A 14,187-nucleotide genomic window follows, 5' to 3' on the forward strand; every position below is an offset into this window, starting at 1 on the left:
TGCCAGCGCGGGTAGTTACCATTTTATGTGTCCCAAAATAGCTCTAACAGTTATTTTACAATTAGAAGGGGAGACAGTCTGTACACAATATTAATAAGGTCGATCCGAAGAGATCCACGTAAGTAATTATGCTATTATTTTAATTGTTTTTTCCTACCTGTCTTAGTAGGTAGCCTCGAGGGGTTATATTGTTAGTTTCGCTCGCTCCGTGTAGGTGAGCTCACGGGGCTCAGGCTGGCGAATTAATAACACTAGCCCTAGCAAGGACACTTACTTCGACAGTGCTTCGCCGATTCTACCACCGGATCGAAATTGCGACCCATTGAGAAGACTCGGCGAGTTTAGTGGGTAGTTACACGACAAACCCTTCATCACGTTCGACTTTTGGTGACCGGTGTTTGTAAAACCTAAAAGCACCTATAGTGGATCGGGAGAATCTGAAGTGCCGTGTTTTGGGCGACGGTAACTGTTTGGCTCGCAGAATCGGGTATGTAGTTACCGGCGGCCTCTACGAGGGCTATCGTGTCTCGCTGACTTCATTTACTTACGTTAAAGTTATAATTCGAGATCGTGGTAAAAATCCAGATTCTTCACGTAGCACAGTGCTCCGACGGCTATCCTACAATATCGGAACTGACTGGTTTGTAGGTTTGTGTGCGCTATGGGCCGCGAGAGCGAACACTACACTTGCATAGGTCTGGACCAGGATCACCATAGATTCATAATTATTGAATTTATTGCAGTTTGTCGTCTTAATTTAGTGCTCTACGTTATATTCAGTAGCCGGATCCACACCGGACGATCCAAAATGGATCAGCGATCCCGCGATCCGCGAACCAAGATCGTGATGCGTGGAGCGTGGATCGTTCTAGGTCGATCCAACAGCAATCTTTTGCCATCCTGACTGGCTGCTCCAACGCGCTCCTGCCGATCCATACTGAATCAGTTGAATTTTGTTTGGCTATGGAGTCACACGTGCAACGACGGCGACGAATAGCCGTAGCAGCAGCAAGCTACATTTTACTTGTATATTTACGGTAAAAACTACGAAAACGAAAATGACAGTATTGTTACACCTCTGTTTGTGTAATTGGTATCATTAGGTTCCCATAAACATTTATTCTCCCTATATAGGGAAATTAAACGGATATATTGCGAATTATTCATAACGGCGGATCACGCGATTCTAAGTCAGAACCGTCCTGACCGCGCGCGCCAAGCGACTGAGGCCCAAAAAACCGACAACAAATGGGATCGCGGGCGGCGCGTCTACACTTCACGCTCCGTGGAGCGCGCACCATGCCGCGCGCAATCGGAGCGCTAGTCACTAACGACCCCTCGTTTCGCTTCGGAAACCTTAATTTATTATTGATTTCTCCACTATTTAATGGATGTTAATATACATATAAACCTTGCTCTTCAATCACTCTTATCTATTTAAAAAAGCCGCATCAAAATCCGGTGCGTAGTTTTAAAGATTTACATACATAGGGACAGAGAAAGCGACTATGTAGTGATTTGTCGGTGTTAAAAACCAAAGTCTGAATTTAGTCAAATATTTTATTTCTTATTCTAGATTTAGAAGCGCAGCCGATGGGGATATTGGCTGGAGCGGAGTCCGAAGGCCGCCTTGAGGTATCCGCGGAGCACCTTCTTGTCGGGTCGGGCTCCAATGGCTTTGATCACAGCCTCATCGACTGTCTTCTGATCGGTTTTGCGCTGCTCAGATGGAACGTATTTCTGAGGAAGAAAGTATTCACAAACTATATACTCTATCAGAATATTGAGACTTTACAAACCTTTTTTTTTATTGCTTAGATGGGTGGACGAGCTTACAGCCCACCGGGTGTAAGTGGTTACTTGAGCCCATAGACATCTACAACGTAAATGCGCCACCCACCTTGAGATAAAAGTTCTAAGGTCTCAAGTATAGTTACAATGGCTGCCCCACCCTTCAAACCGAAACACATTACTGCTTCACGGTAGAAATAAGCGGGGTGGTGGTACCTACCCATGCGGGCTCACAAGAGGTCCTACCGCCAGTAAAGAACTTTAAACTTTTAAAACTTTATGTGTAATAGAATCTATGTTCAGTTGTAAAGCTGCTTTGTATGATAAACACCTCAGTTTTAGTTTTCTGTGCATTACAAAACAGATCCTTGATAATCAACATGCCCTAAAATACAAAGTAGCTTGAACATAAAGTTGTTAGAACCTGTAGAAATTACTTGTTCATTTGATAAATTATGCATCACATTCACAAATTACTTCTAAAATGAAGGAAATATTATATTATAGAATAAAAATTACTGGTTTTAAGCCCAGCTAACCACATATCACACCAAGTATGAGAGAAACATGGTTTTAAGACATTAAGTAACAAACAGTGTTCACACTCACGTTTCCAATATAGTAATGTTGTTAATGACATAGATCTTTCATCATAAATCAAAATAAGCATCTTATATTTATACTCAATCAATTTGGGTTATTAGCAATTGAAAGCCATCATGTTTTGTTCACAAAAAATATGTATAAAAAAAGGAAATGGAAGTGAAAATGTAATAAACAAATTATTGTAGCGGTAGTGATTACATGGTCGAATTTCAATATTCAGGACAACACTAGTTTGAATTTTACTACATTTACTTTATGAAGAAAATATCTTAGCTCTTTTTTTTGTGGCAGATTTATATTATCGAATTTCAATATTCAGGACAACACTAGTTTCGATTTTATTATATTTACTTTATGAAAAAAATATCTTACCTCTTTTTTTGTGGCAAAGATGTCATCACCCTCTTTGCGTTTGACTGTACGTTTGACGCACTTCTTATTCTTCTTGAAGTAATCATCATTGAAGTGTTTTGGCAGTTTGAAGTTGCCGAGTGAAATTCTGGTGGAGGTGCCGATCACATAGCGCTGAGGAATACGGCGTAGCGGGCACGAATTGAACTGAAAATTGATTGTTAAGCATGTTATTATTTATATTGTATTCTCAAGGATATTAACTTCAATTATGTCTCAAGTTTGTCATTTGACAATTCTGGAATTATTCTCTTAGCAACTATGGATAAACGTAATGCTGAGAAATTATTAATGATAAATGTAAGTAGTAATTTTTTTTTATTGCTTATATTGGTGGACGAGCTCACAGCCCACCTGGTGTAAAGTGGTTACTGGAGCCCATAGTCATCTACAACGTAAATGCGCCACCCACCTTGAGATATAAGTTCTAAGATCTCAGTATAGTTACAACGGCTGCCCTACCCTTCAGACCGAAACGCATTATTGCTTCACGGCAGAAATAGACGGCGGTGGTACCTACCCGCGCGGACTCACAAAAGGTCCTACCACCAGTAAAATTCAAATAAGTTTGGGTAAATTAAAGAACCCGCTTTTTTAAGTTTACAATTTCAGCAGTACAAAGTATTGTAGCTATCAGCAACAGCACAATTAAATACCGCACTGAATAACTATATATATTTTCCTTTTTTTATTGCCTCATGCAGCCTGTGGTCCGCCTGATGATGAGCGGTTACTGTCACTCATGGACGTCTAGCAATGCCAGGGTCAGAGCCAAGCTGCCGCTTACAAACTTGTAACTATATCAACATTGATAGCCAAATCAGTGTCTCAATTTTTTTTGTGTATAATTGTATACCCTTAAAAGAAACCAAAAAAAGGATGATTATTATACATACTGCAAAAGGTCCAGTAACTAAAAGCAGACCGCTGGGCAGAATTCCAACAAGTACAACCCTCTTGCCTGCATGTCTACCAGCGAGGAGAATGCAAACAGTTCCTATCTTCAGGTTGGGTCGGATCCTGCGTACATGCTTGCTGAATGGACGGCCACCAGATGAGGCACGGATTCTGGAATAAAAATTGGGAACATTATTACCGTTGTAGTTTTCAGTGTTTGTTTCCACACCTTATCAATGTCCCCTCAGTACAACTAACATTATTATAAAAACCCATTTAAATTTATCACCCTTCCTGATATACAAGAACATAATTACTTCAATTGTATTGCTAATCTATTATTCTCAAACTTAAACAAATAAAGGTAGTTATTTAATGTTTGAAAAAATTGTCAAGTTTAAGGTAATTGAACATATTCTCAGGGACAGTTTTCAATTAATTGAATTTCATGTAAACACCCAGCATTAAACCCACAGATTTTTTTACCTTTTTTTTTATTTTTTTTATTTAGGAGTTTATTTAATGGTAATGATGTTACCGCATAATTCTACATACAATAAGAGGCTAATTGATTAATACACAACTATAATAATAAAATGTCAAGGCTAAGAGACATTGCTCCATGATATTTGAGTGCCTTCTTGATTGTGCATAGTTACTAGGCACTTTCTAACAAGAGATACCAGCACCATATTAATGTTATTATAATGATGTTCTCATATCATTATCATTGGCTAGCAAGTATCAAGCTCATTTAGTATGCATACATTCAATATATGTTGCACATCATCAATAATATCACAATCTCGGCATTTGTGTCAATTAGTTTTACCTCTATACATTCCTTTCTTGAAACTATGGGCCACAAAAGGGTCTGTAACCTGAATCATATATCTGATCTACACAATAATGGAATGGAATTGGAATGCAAAAATTTGCAGAATACTCCCAATGTAGGTAATAGTATAAATTTATAAGTATTTTCACAAGTTCCTTACTTTTTTGCCAGACCTGCCACTCTACAAGGAAAATAAAGACAGGCCGGCCATGTGGCCTCCCAATGTCAGTAATAGTATACATTTATAAGTATTTTCACCAATTGCTTACTTTTTTGCCACTCTACAGAGGTAATAAAGACAGGCCATATGGCCCGCTTGACGTTAAGATGGTCATCATCGCAAATCAATGTCAGAAATGTCAGGGGCATTGCTAAGCCACTACCTACTTATCCTTATTGTACTTACTTCTCCTGAGTGGGGTAGAAGGACTTCCTACGTTTGAGGGGTACTGTTCTGGTTCCCCCATTCTTCTCACCTCCAATCTGCTTTACAACAACAGTCAGCTTCTTGGGCTTCTCAGGCTTAGGGTTCTTTTTGCCAATGAACTTGTATTTAGCCTGTAATTGATTTCAAAATTAGAATGTACAAATATTTTACTTTTCTTCCATAATGTGAATGCAGCATATAACTTAACTCAGGAAAAGTCCATGAATGCCATCAGTGAATGCATGACTATACTCGAGAAAATAAAGTCTAGTTGATGTGTTTGTTTAAAGTGTATAACACTATTTATATAGTAGCGTTTTGGTTAAATCTTAATTTGAATTGCTTAGGTTGATGGACGAGCTCAAGGTCCACCAAGTGTTACGTGTTACCAGAGCCCATAGACAACTACAGCTTAATGCCCACCTTGAGAATCAGATATGAGTTCTAAGGTCTCAGTATAGTTACAACGGCTGCCTCACCCTTCAAACCGAAATGCATTACTGCTTCAGGGCAGAAATACTTAGGGTTTAGGTATTTAAAAAAAAAAGATTAGATTAACAGCGAAACCTAAGTGCACATGGATTTTTGTTTATAAAATTGTTTGTATTTTTATTGGTATAGTTGATTTTAGATTTGCTAAACAAATAGCACGACAATTTTGATTTATATTTGTTTATTAAGAAAATAGGAACTAGCCTTCTTGTGGAACATCTTGGATTTGGAGAAACGCATCACTCCGTTGCCCAGATCATAGTTCCTGGGTTTTTTCGTAGATTTTTTCTTAGTCACCGCACCTGCAGGTGCGGCAGCAGGCTTGGCCGCCGCTTTAGGCTGTGTTGGAGCCATCTGTAAATCGAAAACACAATCTTTAGACCGAACACCTGACTTGACGTTCAAAACTTAGGTTATGTCTATCCAGCCCGTGTTTCCTTGCAAACAAGTAACACTATCGTTACTCGTGGTTATGAATTTGTAGACATAATAAGCAGGCATTACACTACAAATTATATTCAATCAATTCACGACACTTTAACGTCACAATCCTATCTAACCAAAATAATAATTTAGAACTTCCTACATTCCACTAAAATATTTCACAATACCACTTGTTTGAAGGATCCACTATGATATTCCAGCACGAAAACGAAGAAAACGGCTGATTTGGAATCAATTAAAAAGGATTTATTTTCATTAAAAACAACACCAACTCACATTCAAACCGGGTTCAAGAAAAAGGAATCTATGCAGACTTTTTTGTTTATGGATAATGTCATAGTGATGTTACTCATTTATTTTCACATCGATTACATTACCGATTTTTGTTGTCTTTCAAACATTTTTGTGCACACACTAATCTGTATTTTAAACGTTCAATTTAAAAGATTAATTGAAGTAAAAATTCTCAATTGAGTAATTTCTATATTTTAGATAATGACGACTACAATTCCAGGTAAAAAAGAAAAGAAAAAGAAACCCACGTGAAGAGCAACATCTGAACGCATCCAAACAAATGTCAAGAAACAAATTCATTTGGAACGTCAAAAGAATTCAGTTTGCAAAAATGGCTTCTCTGAGGAGCCCGTCTTCGCCATCGGACGGTTATAAAAGATTCAGTGATGATTTCGCTAACACCAGTATCAACAATTACGGCTCGAACGTCTCAAGTAAACGAAAACATTTTTTAATGCACCGTAGCCACCAGCCTAATGTACGCTTTCCTTGTTAACAATACATTAATTGTAATGCAATTAATAATGTTTTTTCAAATTTCATCTCTGTATTAAGCTTCATTTCTGTTGCAACACCAGCTGACGCAGGTCGAACGGTGATCTTTTGTAAAATTGCAGTAAATCCTATATACGTCGAGGATGAGTCATTTCCTACGTGAATCTAACATATGTATATAATAAACATAACGCGACCTAGTTCTTGGAACTAACGTGAATGAGCTTCCGATGGTCTGCTTAATTCTAACGGAACAGATTACGCTGCATGAATAGTTAGCCGCTGTTTTTGTGTTTTTTGTATAGTATTTTAGTGCTTCAAAATCTACTCTAAAGCGTTTGCTATATACATTTAAAAAAAAGTAATTTGACAGTTTACTAATCTCAATGTGTTAGTTTTAACTGTGAAACTCCGAAGAGGTACAATTTTCATAAATAGCCACTATGGTTTGAGCGTGATCGAATGGAACTATTCATTTGTGTATAAATCTGGTTGAAACCACTTTGTTCTGCCCTAATTGTTGACTACAATTGCTAGAAGTATAGTGTGTTGTATGAGACAACTAGAAATTTATTTTTTAAATATGTCAATAAATATCTGCATGAAAATAGAATACCCATCAACTTTAAAATTCGAAAATTGTCTTGTTTACAAAACACAATGATTATAATAATTACTTACAGAATTTAATTTACTTTACGGTCCATAACTTACAAAAGTAGACGTATTTTTTTCAATTTAACCTTGAACTGTCTGATGTGACTTAGTTAAAAAAAAAAACAATAGGTAATTCCAAATACCGTACAATGGGGTAAATAGGGACAAAATCGACCTTCAGATTGAATTTTATAATAGTTCCAATTAAATAGTCACTGCTCAACCAAAGAAATAAGTTGAGTCTTGAACGTACCTAGGTGATAAAAACCGTTACATAATTTTAATTATTCATTTTAAAGAAATAATCGGTAAAATAATGGCCGTCCCAATTTACCCAGCGTCCGGGGTAAATTGACACGGTTAAGGGTTAAATTGGGATATTTGTAAGGGTTGTCAACTCGCAGTACTGCGATATATAGGTAGGTGCCATATAATTATTTATATGGACCGAAATGATGAATACAATCCATAATTTAAGCACAATACACAACATAGTGTAAATTAAGCTGGTTTCTATTCCGAAGCGATGTGACGTGAATGATAATCAACAATACAATGATCAAAAAAAGTATGTGCATGTTATATTTTAGAAAATTATTATTTAATTTCCTTAAAAATCACAACTCTGAAACAAAATGATAAAATAGAATAAAAAATAGAAAACAAAAGGACTGGAAATGCAATAATACAATTTTATTTAATCAACATTTTCAAAATAATCTTTGAGCAAGAGTAAGATATCAGGTGAATAAGATAAAAAAACAGCTTTATTTGATTACTGCCAATAATAACAAAAATAAAAGAAATTCTTTCTAAGCTAAATAACTAAACTCAATTAATTCACTCACTCATAATTGGATATCTCGGATTTTTAATTAATGTTACATTTAAAATCTGAGGCCTGTTTTTATTTGTGTGTGCGTTTTGAATGTTAACAAAATCATGATTCGACGCGTGAATAGATTCTGAAATAACAAAAGTTTTGATTCGTTTGAGTTCTTTTAACTTTGAATTTTTTTTATTGCTATAAAGAACATACGACCGGGCAGATATTACAAGATAAATGTCGCGAAAAAAAAGTAATTATATATATACTTTTCTTTTACCTATAATACTTACATAAACTAACTGATAAACACATTAACCTTCTTTACATCACGCAATTAAGTGATAGTATAGGCTAAAAAATCTATTATAAGATATCAGTGACAACCCTAACAAGCCATCCCTATTTTGTCTTTTGGCGTTCCAATTTTGTGTTTTCTCGTTCCTAATTTTTCCAGTCTCGTTCCCAATTACCCTACATACGTCCCAATTTTCCCCAAAAAGAAAGGAAAAAATATACATTTTTTATTTTGTCGAAATATTGTATTTAAAATAAGAATATTGCAACTTACCGTTTGTTATGGTATTTCCAGGTGTATTAAAAACTTATATAAACTGTGATCTTATTGAAAAAACAACGATAATATTACTTTTTTTAAAAGTTCTTTAAGCTGTTTTAAAACGCACTTTTCAACCACTATTTTCAATTTAATTTGACGAATATTTTGGGACCAATTTAACTCATATTTAGTACTTCCATAGTTAACTTGGTTTTTCTTCTATACATTGATAAATATTAACATAAACAAAATTAGGTAGATTCCGTGCTACAGGTACTTTGAGAATCTTCCGCAGGTTTGTCCCAATTTACCCCAGGATCCCAATTTACCCCATGTCATGGTACACAAAACTACGCGTTTTCATAAAAAAAGTTTTTAATTGTGAATTTTTCGTTTTTTATATCTCAATATCTTGAAACTTCAGACCCTAACCTGTCGACGTAAAATCACACTGATGATGGTAATTTTCAGCAGTCGAAGCCATGTTGATGATTGTGTGATCTGCGTCTTCCTAAATAAGGTCTATTTTTAGGTAGTTGTCTCATTTAAGGACGAAAAAAACTTATTACTGCTTTTAGTGCATACATACCTACTTATATAGCACGTATGGGCAGGTAGCTCTTTTGCCTATTTATGCCGCGAAATAGTGTCGCGTTCCGGTTTGAAGGGTCGGTCAACCGTCATACATGACAACCGAGATTTCGACCCCATGCCTCAGGATGGATAAACATACTAAGGTTTCGGGTAACACTCCCCAGTTTCGACTGGGAATTGATCTGGGGAGTGTCGAGAGGTTGCAAACCACTCTATGAACTATGCGATAGTTAGTTAAGATCAAGCGATCCCACAGTCACAGCCCACTGAGTTTTTCGCCGGCTCTTCTCAGTGGGTCGCGTTTCCGATCCGGTGGTAGATTCAGCGAAGCGCTGCTCTTGCTAGGGTTCGTGTTAGCAACTCTCCGGTTAGAGCCCCGTGAGCTCGCCTACACACGCTAGGGTAAGCTGACACAGCCTCTCAAGGCTATCAGCACAGATAGGAAAAAAAAATCAAGCGAATAAACATTGCTCAATATTGTCTATTGCTTAGCGAATGATCTCCAATTTTATACTTGAAGGTCATCAGGTAAAAACTTAAGTCAATGGACTGCACTGACCTCCTCTCGAGATGTTTGGAACATGATTCACGAAACAGAATGTAGCGTTGTCTTTTTATTGGGTAGGCAGCGATTTGGCTTTTCCCTGACACCACTACTCACTACCAGGTGGGCCTTAGCCTCGTTCTCTTGCAAAGGCAATAAGCAAAATAATAATTATTATTATAAACAATAAACATGTTTGCAGCGACCATTTTTAGGACTAGCTTTTTCTTTTTCTTTTAAATTATTAATTCAACATTTTTTAGTGGCTCTATAATAATGTTACTATATAATAATGTTAGCCGCTTCGCTGGGCATTTAAAATTAACATTATTATTCATTCATTCATTATTATTAGGGAGTCCAACACTCATATAAATATTAGCCTATCCATTAAGGATGTACATGTATTTTCTACATGGATACCAAGTTTCAAGTCAATCGGATGCATGGTTCAGTAGTTATAACGGAACATCCGTAAAAACCACTGTAGATTTATATATTAGTATAGAAGTATAGATATACATATATGACGTCATACTCTTCCTACTCTACCCTTCAAGGATTTGAGTTTCTTCAATTAGTTTCGGCATGTCTATCGCATTATCTTCATATAAGTTTATATATTTAAAAATCATTAATTAATTTTTATTAAACCTTCCAACCATTAAGCCTTCTCAGTAAAATGGTGGGAATTTACAACGATTTCAGGTCACATCTTAGAAGAACCGAAAAAGCCACAGGCAACGCCATTATTCACACAGCCGGCTAGTAGGTAGTTGTCAAATAAAACAAGTCACGCTGCCAATATTACTGTAACACGTTCCCGCCAAAAAGCCCGCGCAGTGCATTTTTTTGTAAATCGCCCTAATATAACACTGCCCTGAGAATCATTAATACCATCACCATAAAATGTACTAGAGCAGTTTTATTACATCAGAGTGTCTCAAGAGAAGGTTGCATTGTGTCTATAGGCTCCGCAGAAACAAACGTGATTGTTACAGTATTTAATTATTTGCCTATAGTGTCTAGACTTATTCGTGCCCATAAATTTGTCTAGCCTGCCATCCACGACCTCACTATCGACCGCTTAGTCTAGGAAACCGTTCAAAGGTCAAACTTAGGCGAACTGAATCGCGCAGACTTCTCTTTCGATATAGCTTAACCTTGCGTATTGTTTATTGAATAAAGACTAAAACGAGACTCGCAGGCGCAAAAGACCATTTTCATTTTGAAATTGATTGAGTTTTACCTTTCGATATTGGCACGCATCCGGGTTAGATGACATCATTCGAAAATCGAAATGTGAACATCAGGTAGGTCGTGACGTAGCCAGTGACGCCTACAATAAAAAGAAGAAAAAAAAACGAATGATTTGAATTATTTACGCGCGATATTTTAAATTAACAACTAAAATCAAATGAAATTTAAAAAAAACAACACGCACTTAAATCTAAATGTGGTTTAGCGAGCTATTTAGATTTCTTTAGTGAATTCCCTCGAAGTCGTAAAAAAAATTATTACTCGACTGTCAATTCGCCAAACGCCATATTGGTTTTATTGACACGTCTTAGTAAAATATTTCTTGACTTGTGGAATATTAAGACGCATTGTACCACTTTTCATTTACTGAACTACCTACGAAAAGTTTGTACATATTTTCAAGTTTAAAAAATAGATATTATTAAAAAAAAATGTGAATAAGATATTGCTTTACGATTATATCGCGGGGTGGGAAGGTTATTTGGTTTAAGGGTCATTTTTGCAACTTTTTTTTTTATTGCTTAGATGGGTGGACGAGCTCACAGCCCACCTGGTGTTAAGTGGTTACTGGAGCCCATAGGCATCTACAACGTAAATGCGCCCCCATCTTGAGATATAAGTTCTAAGATCTCAGTATAGTTACAACGGCTGCCCCACCCTTCGAACCGAAACGCATAACTGCTTCACGGCAGAAATAGGCAGGGCGGTGGTACCTACCCGCGCGGACTCACAAGAGGTCCTATCACCTTGATGCCACAGTCATGCCACAGTCAATGCAACGTCACACTATAAAACTTGAAAAGTCCGCATTTTTTCAGAAGTGACTACTCGCAAAGAAGCCGGCTGATAAAGAATCGTGATAAGAGCGTGTCCCATATACATAAATATATCATGTTATCAGTGCTCTTGACAGAAATCTTTTATTACCAGGTGTGCAAAACATTTGGTACATAGTAAATTTTATTATATATTTTTTTTGACCGGCAAAGGAAAGAACAGAGAAACTATTAAAAATGTTATCTACAAATAGTATTTTCTTTATTGGTTTTTTTATTATCATTTATATCATTTCCATAGTTTTAAATTCCAACTTCACTTCCAACTTCTGACTTTTCTTACATAGCGTAAACATTTATGTGACGAACAGGCTTGTTTGCTTTTTGTCTGGGTGTTTATTATTCATACATTTAAACGTATTTATGTATGTATGGAGACCGCGTACCGGTAAGCGCAGCGTTGGGCGTCCCCCTGCCCGTTGGACCGATGACTTGCGGCGACATGCTGGGAGAGATTGGAAGCGGAAGGCGGAGGATCGTTCATTGTGGCGGACTATGGGAGAGGCCTATATCCAGCAGTGGATAGATACAGGCTGATGATTATGATGATGATGTATGTATGCAGTCTCTGGTACCGATAACACAGGGAGGCCTATTTTGGCGCCAGCTGACTATGCGTTTGGAGTATGTGCGTGATTTGCTCCCAGTTATTTTATTAGAACTCCAAAGTTTTCGTGGTAATGGAAGAATAAGACCTTATTTTTCAAAAAAAAAAAATTTGTGCTAACTGCCCTCTATATTTCAATAAATAATATTTCTAGACTTTCCGTTTCGTTTCGCGCAGAAAGAACTTACAGGGTTTTGTGATATGGCGGTTTGTTTGACTTGGGTGGGTAATATGAAAATATTCATGATAAGAGAACACCAGGTGATAGATAAGCACCAACCATATTCTCTGTTAAAGTTAGAGCGTTTATTTTACTAAAAAATTTTTAAATTGCCGTATAGGCAGACGTGCATACGGCCCACCTGATGGTGAGTGGTTACCGTCGCTCATGGACGTCAGCAATGCCAGGGGCAGAACCAAGCCGCTGCCTACGACTTAATACTCTGCACAAGCCTCGTTTGAAGAAGGACATGTCATAGCGCTCGGGAAACACCGTGGAGGGGAGTTCATTCCATAGCCGGATCGTAATTGGCAAAAAAGATCTCTGGAAACGCACTGTGGATGAAGGTAGTGACTCCAGGTAGTATGAATGAACTCTACTCCGGTGGCGAGCGGTGCGATAGTAAAAGCGAGATGTCGGTATCATTTCAAACAATTCTTCAGAGCAATTGTAAGTAAAACATACTGCTAAAACTGAGTACCATTCTTCAAATCGAGACTATTCAATTCGATTTGATAATAGGATTGTTTCACGGCACTAAAGTGTATTTTACTCTAGTTCTAAATCAAACATTTATGATTATTTTAAATAAAAATAAATAATTATTATAAACTGCAACAAAAGTTTCTCACATTGCATTAGTTAAAATATCGCAGTCTGCTACCCGTTATCATTAGTACAGCATGCGCTAAATTATTTACACGTGCTCTCCGAAAAATATGACGGTTTGAAAATAACAAGAAATTATAACAATGGCGAAAGTAGTGAAATATTCAGATAGACTTTATTATACTTTACGGGAACAGTGGTGTCGTTTAAAAGCATGTGAGTTACGATTAGTTTTCGTCACACTGAATAATTAATTGTGCCGTTCGCCTTACTGTCAATGTTTTTTTTTTAATTTATTTTAGAGTTCGGCTTGGAATAAGTTTTTAAATGTTATCGATCGATCGATTTGGAAAAAACTTATACACTATTCAGATTTTATGAATGAACCCGATGCAAGCACTTCGACCGCGCTATTTTCTTATCCAATAGAAATGAACTGTAAATAAAAATCACAGCTTCAATGAGGTGTAAGCGTGACGTCATAGCATGACCTCATTTTTCAAATGAAATTCAATCGAGACGATCCCCAAGCGGGTCCGCGCCGATGACGTCCCTGTCGAGGTCATTGAACGCAGTAAAACTGACATTTCGCGAAACGTCTAATTTTTGGCGCGTTAATTTAGTCTGTATGTAGTTAAGTAAATTTAGGTTTTACTTGGATTTAAGTAAAATTAATCACGTAACCTATTGTGTTTTAGATATTTTTTCTTGATGTCTCTGCATAACAAATCACAATTCGTCTTTGTCTGTGCATTAGAAATTTACGAATTTTAACCAGAT

The 14,187-nt window shown here is 36.8% G+C and overlaps 2 protein-coding genes and 1 long non-coding RNA gene across 12 annotated transcripts in view; 2 read left to right on the plus strand and 1 right to left on the minus strand.

Annotated features, from left to right (window-relative positions):
* Positions 1-1,546: 1,546 nt before the first annotated feature.
* RpL6 (ribosomal protein L6) lies at positions 1,547-6,279 on the minus strand. 8 transcript variants are annotated; one of them, XR_009975112.1, is made up of 6 exons: positions 6,183-6,279; positions 5,667-5,816; positions 4,950-5,101; positions 3,705-3,876; positions 2,626-2,955; positions 1,547-1,763 (listed from the first exon to the last, which is right to left on the minus strand). XR_009975112.1 is itself a non-coding variant. In XM_012692616.3 (6 exons), the coding sequence occupies exons 2-6, from the start codon at positions 5,814-5,816 to the stop codon at positions 1,579-1,581; spliced, it is 822 nt and encodes a 273-aa protein (XP_012548070.1). In that variant the 5' UTR covers positions 6,074-6,239; the 3' UTR covers positions 1,547-1,578.
* A 75-nt stretch (positions 6,280-6,354) lies between these two features.
* Positions 6,355-14,187, plus strand: part of LOC101739181 (two pore calcium channel protein 1) — a 34,303-nt gene continuing 26,470 nt past the window's right edge. Inside the window, exon 1 of one of the 3 annotated variants that reach the window (XM_004928932.5) lies at positions 6,355-6,634. In XM_004928932.5, the coding sequence (XP_004928989.3) occupies positions 6,481-6,634 (154 nt within the window). In that variant the 5' untranslated portion in view covers positions 6,355-6,480. Of the gene's footprint in view, positions 6,679-13,470; positions 13,624-14,187 lie in introns of those variants that run through there. The other 2 variants (XM_038016601.2, XM_038016599.2) reach the window with 2 other exon arrangements.
* On the plus strand, positions 11,237-12,162 carry LOC134200301 (uncharacterized). The gene is made up of 2 exons (XR_009975138.1): positions 11,237-11,519; positions 11,954-12,162. It is a non-coding gene; the product is annotated as an uncharacterized LOC134200301 (long non-coding RNA).

The sequence above is a fragment of the Bombyx mori genome, chromosome 16, assembly GCF_030269925.1.
Source record: "Bombyx mori chromosome 16, ASM3026992v2".
Taxonomy (NCBI): domain Eukaryota; kingdom Metazoa; phylum Arthropoda; class Insecta; order Lepidoptera; family Bombycidae; genus Bombyx; species Bombyx mori.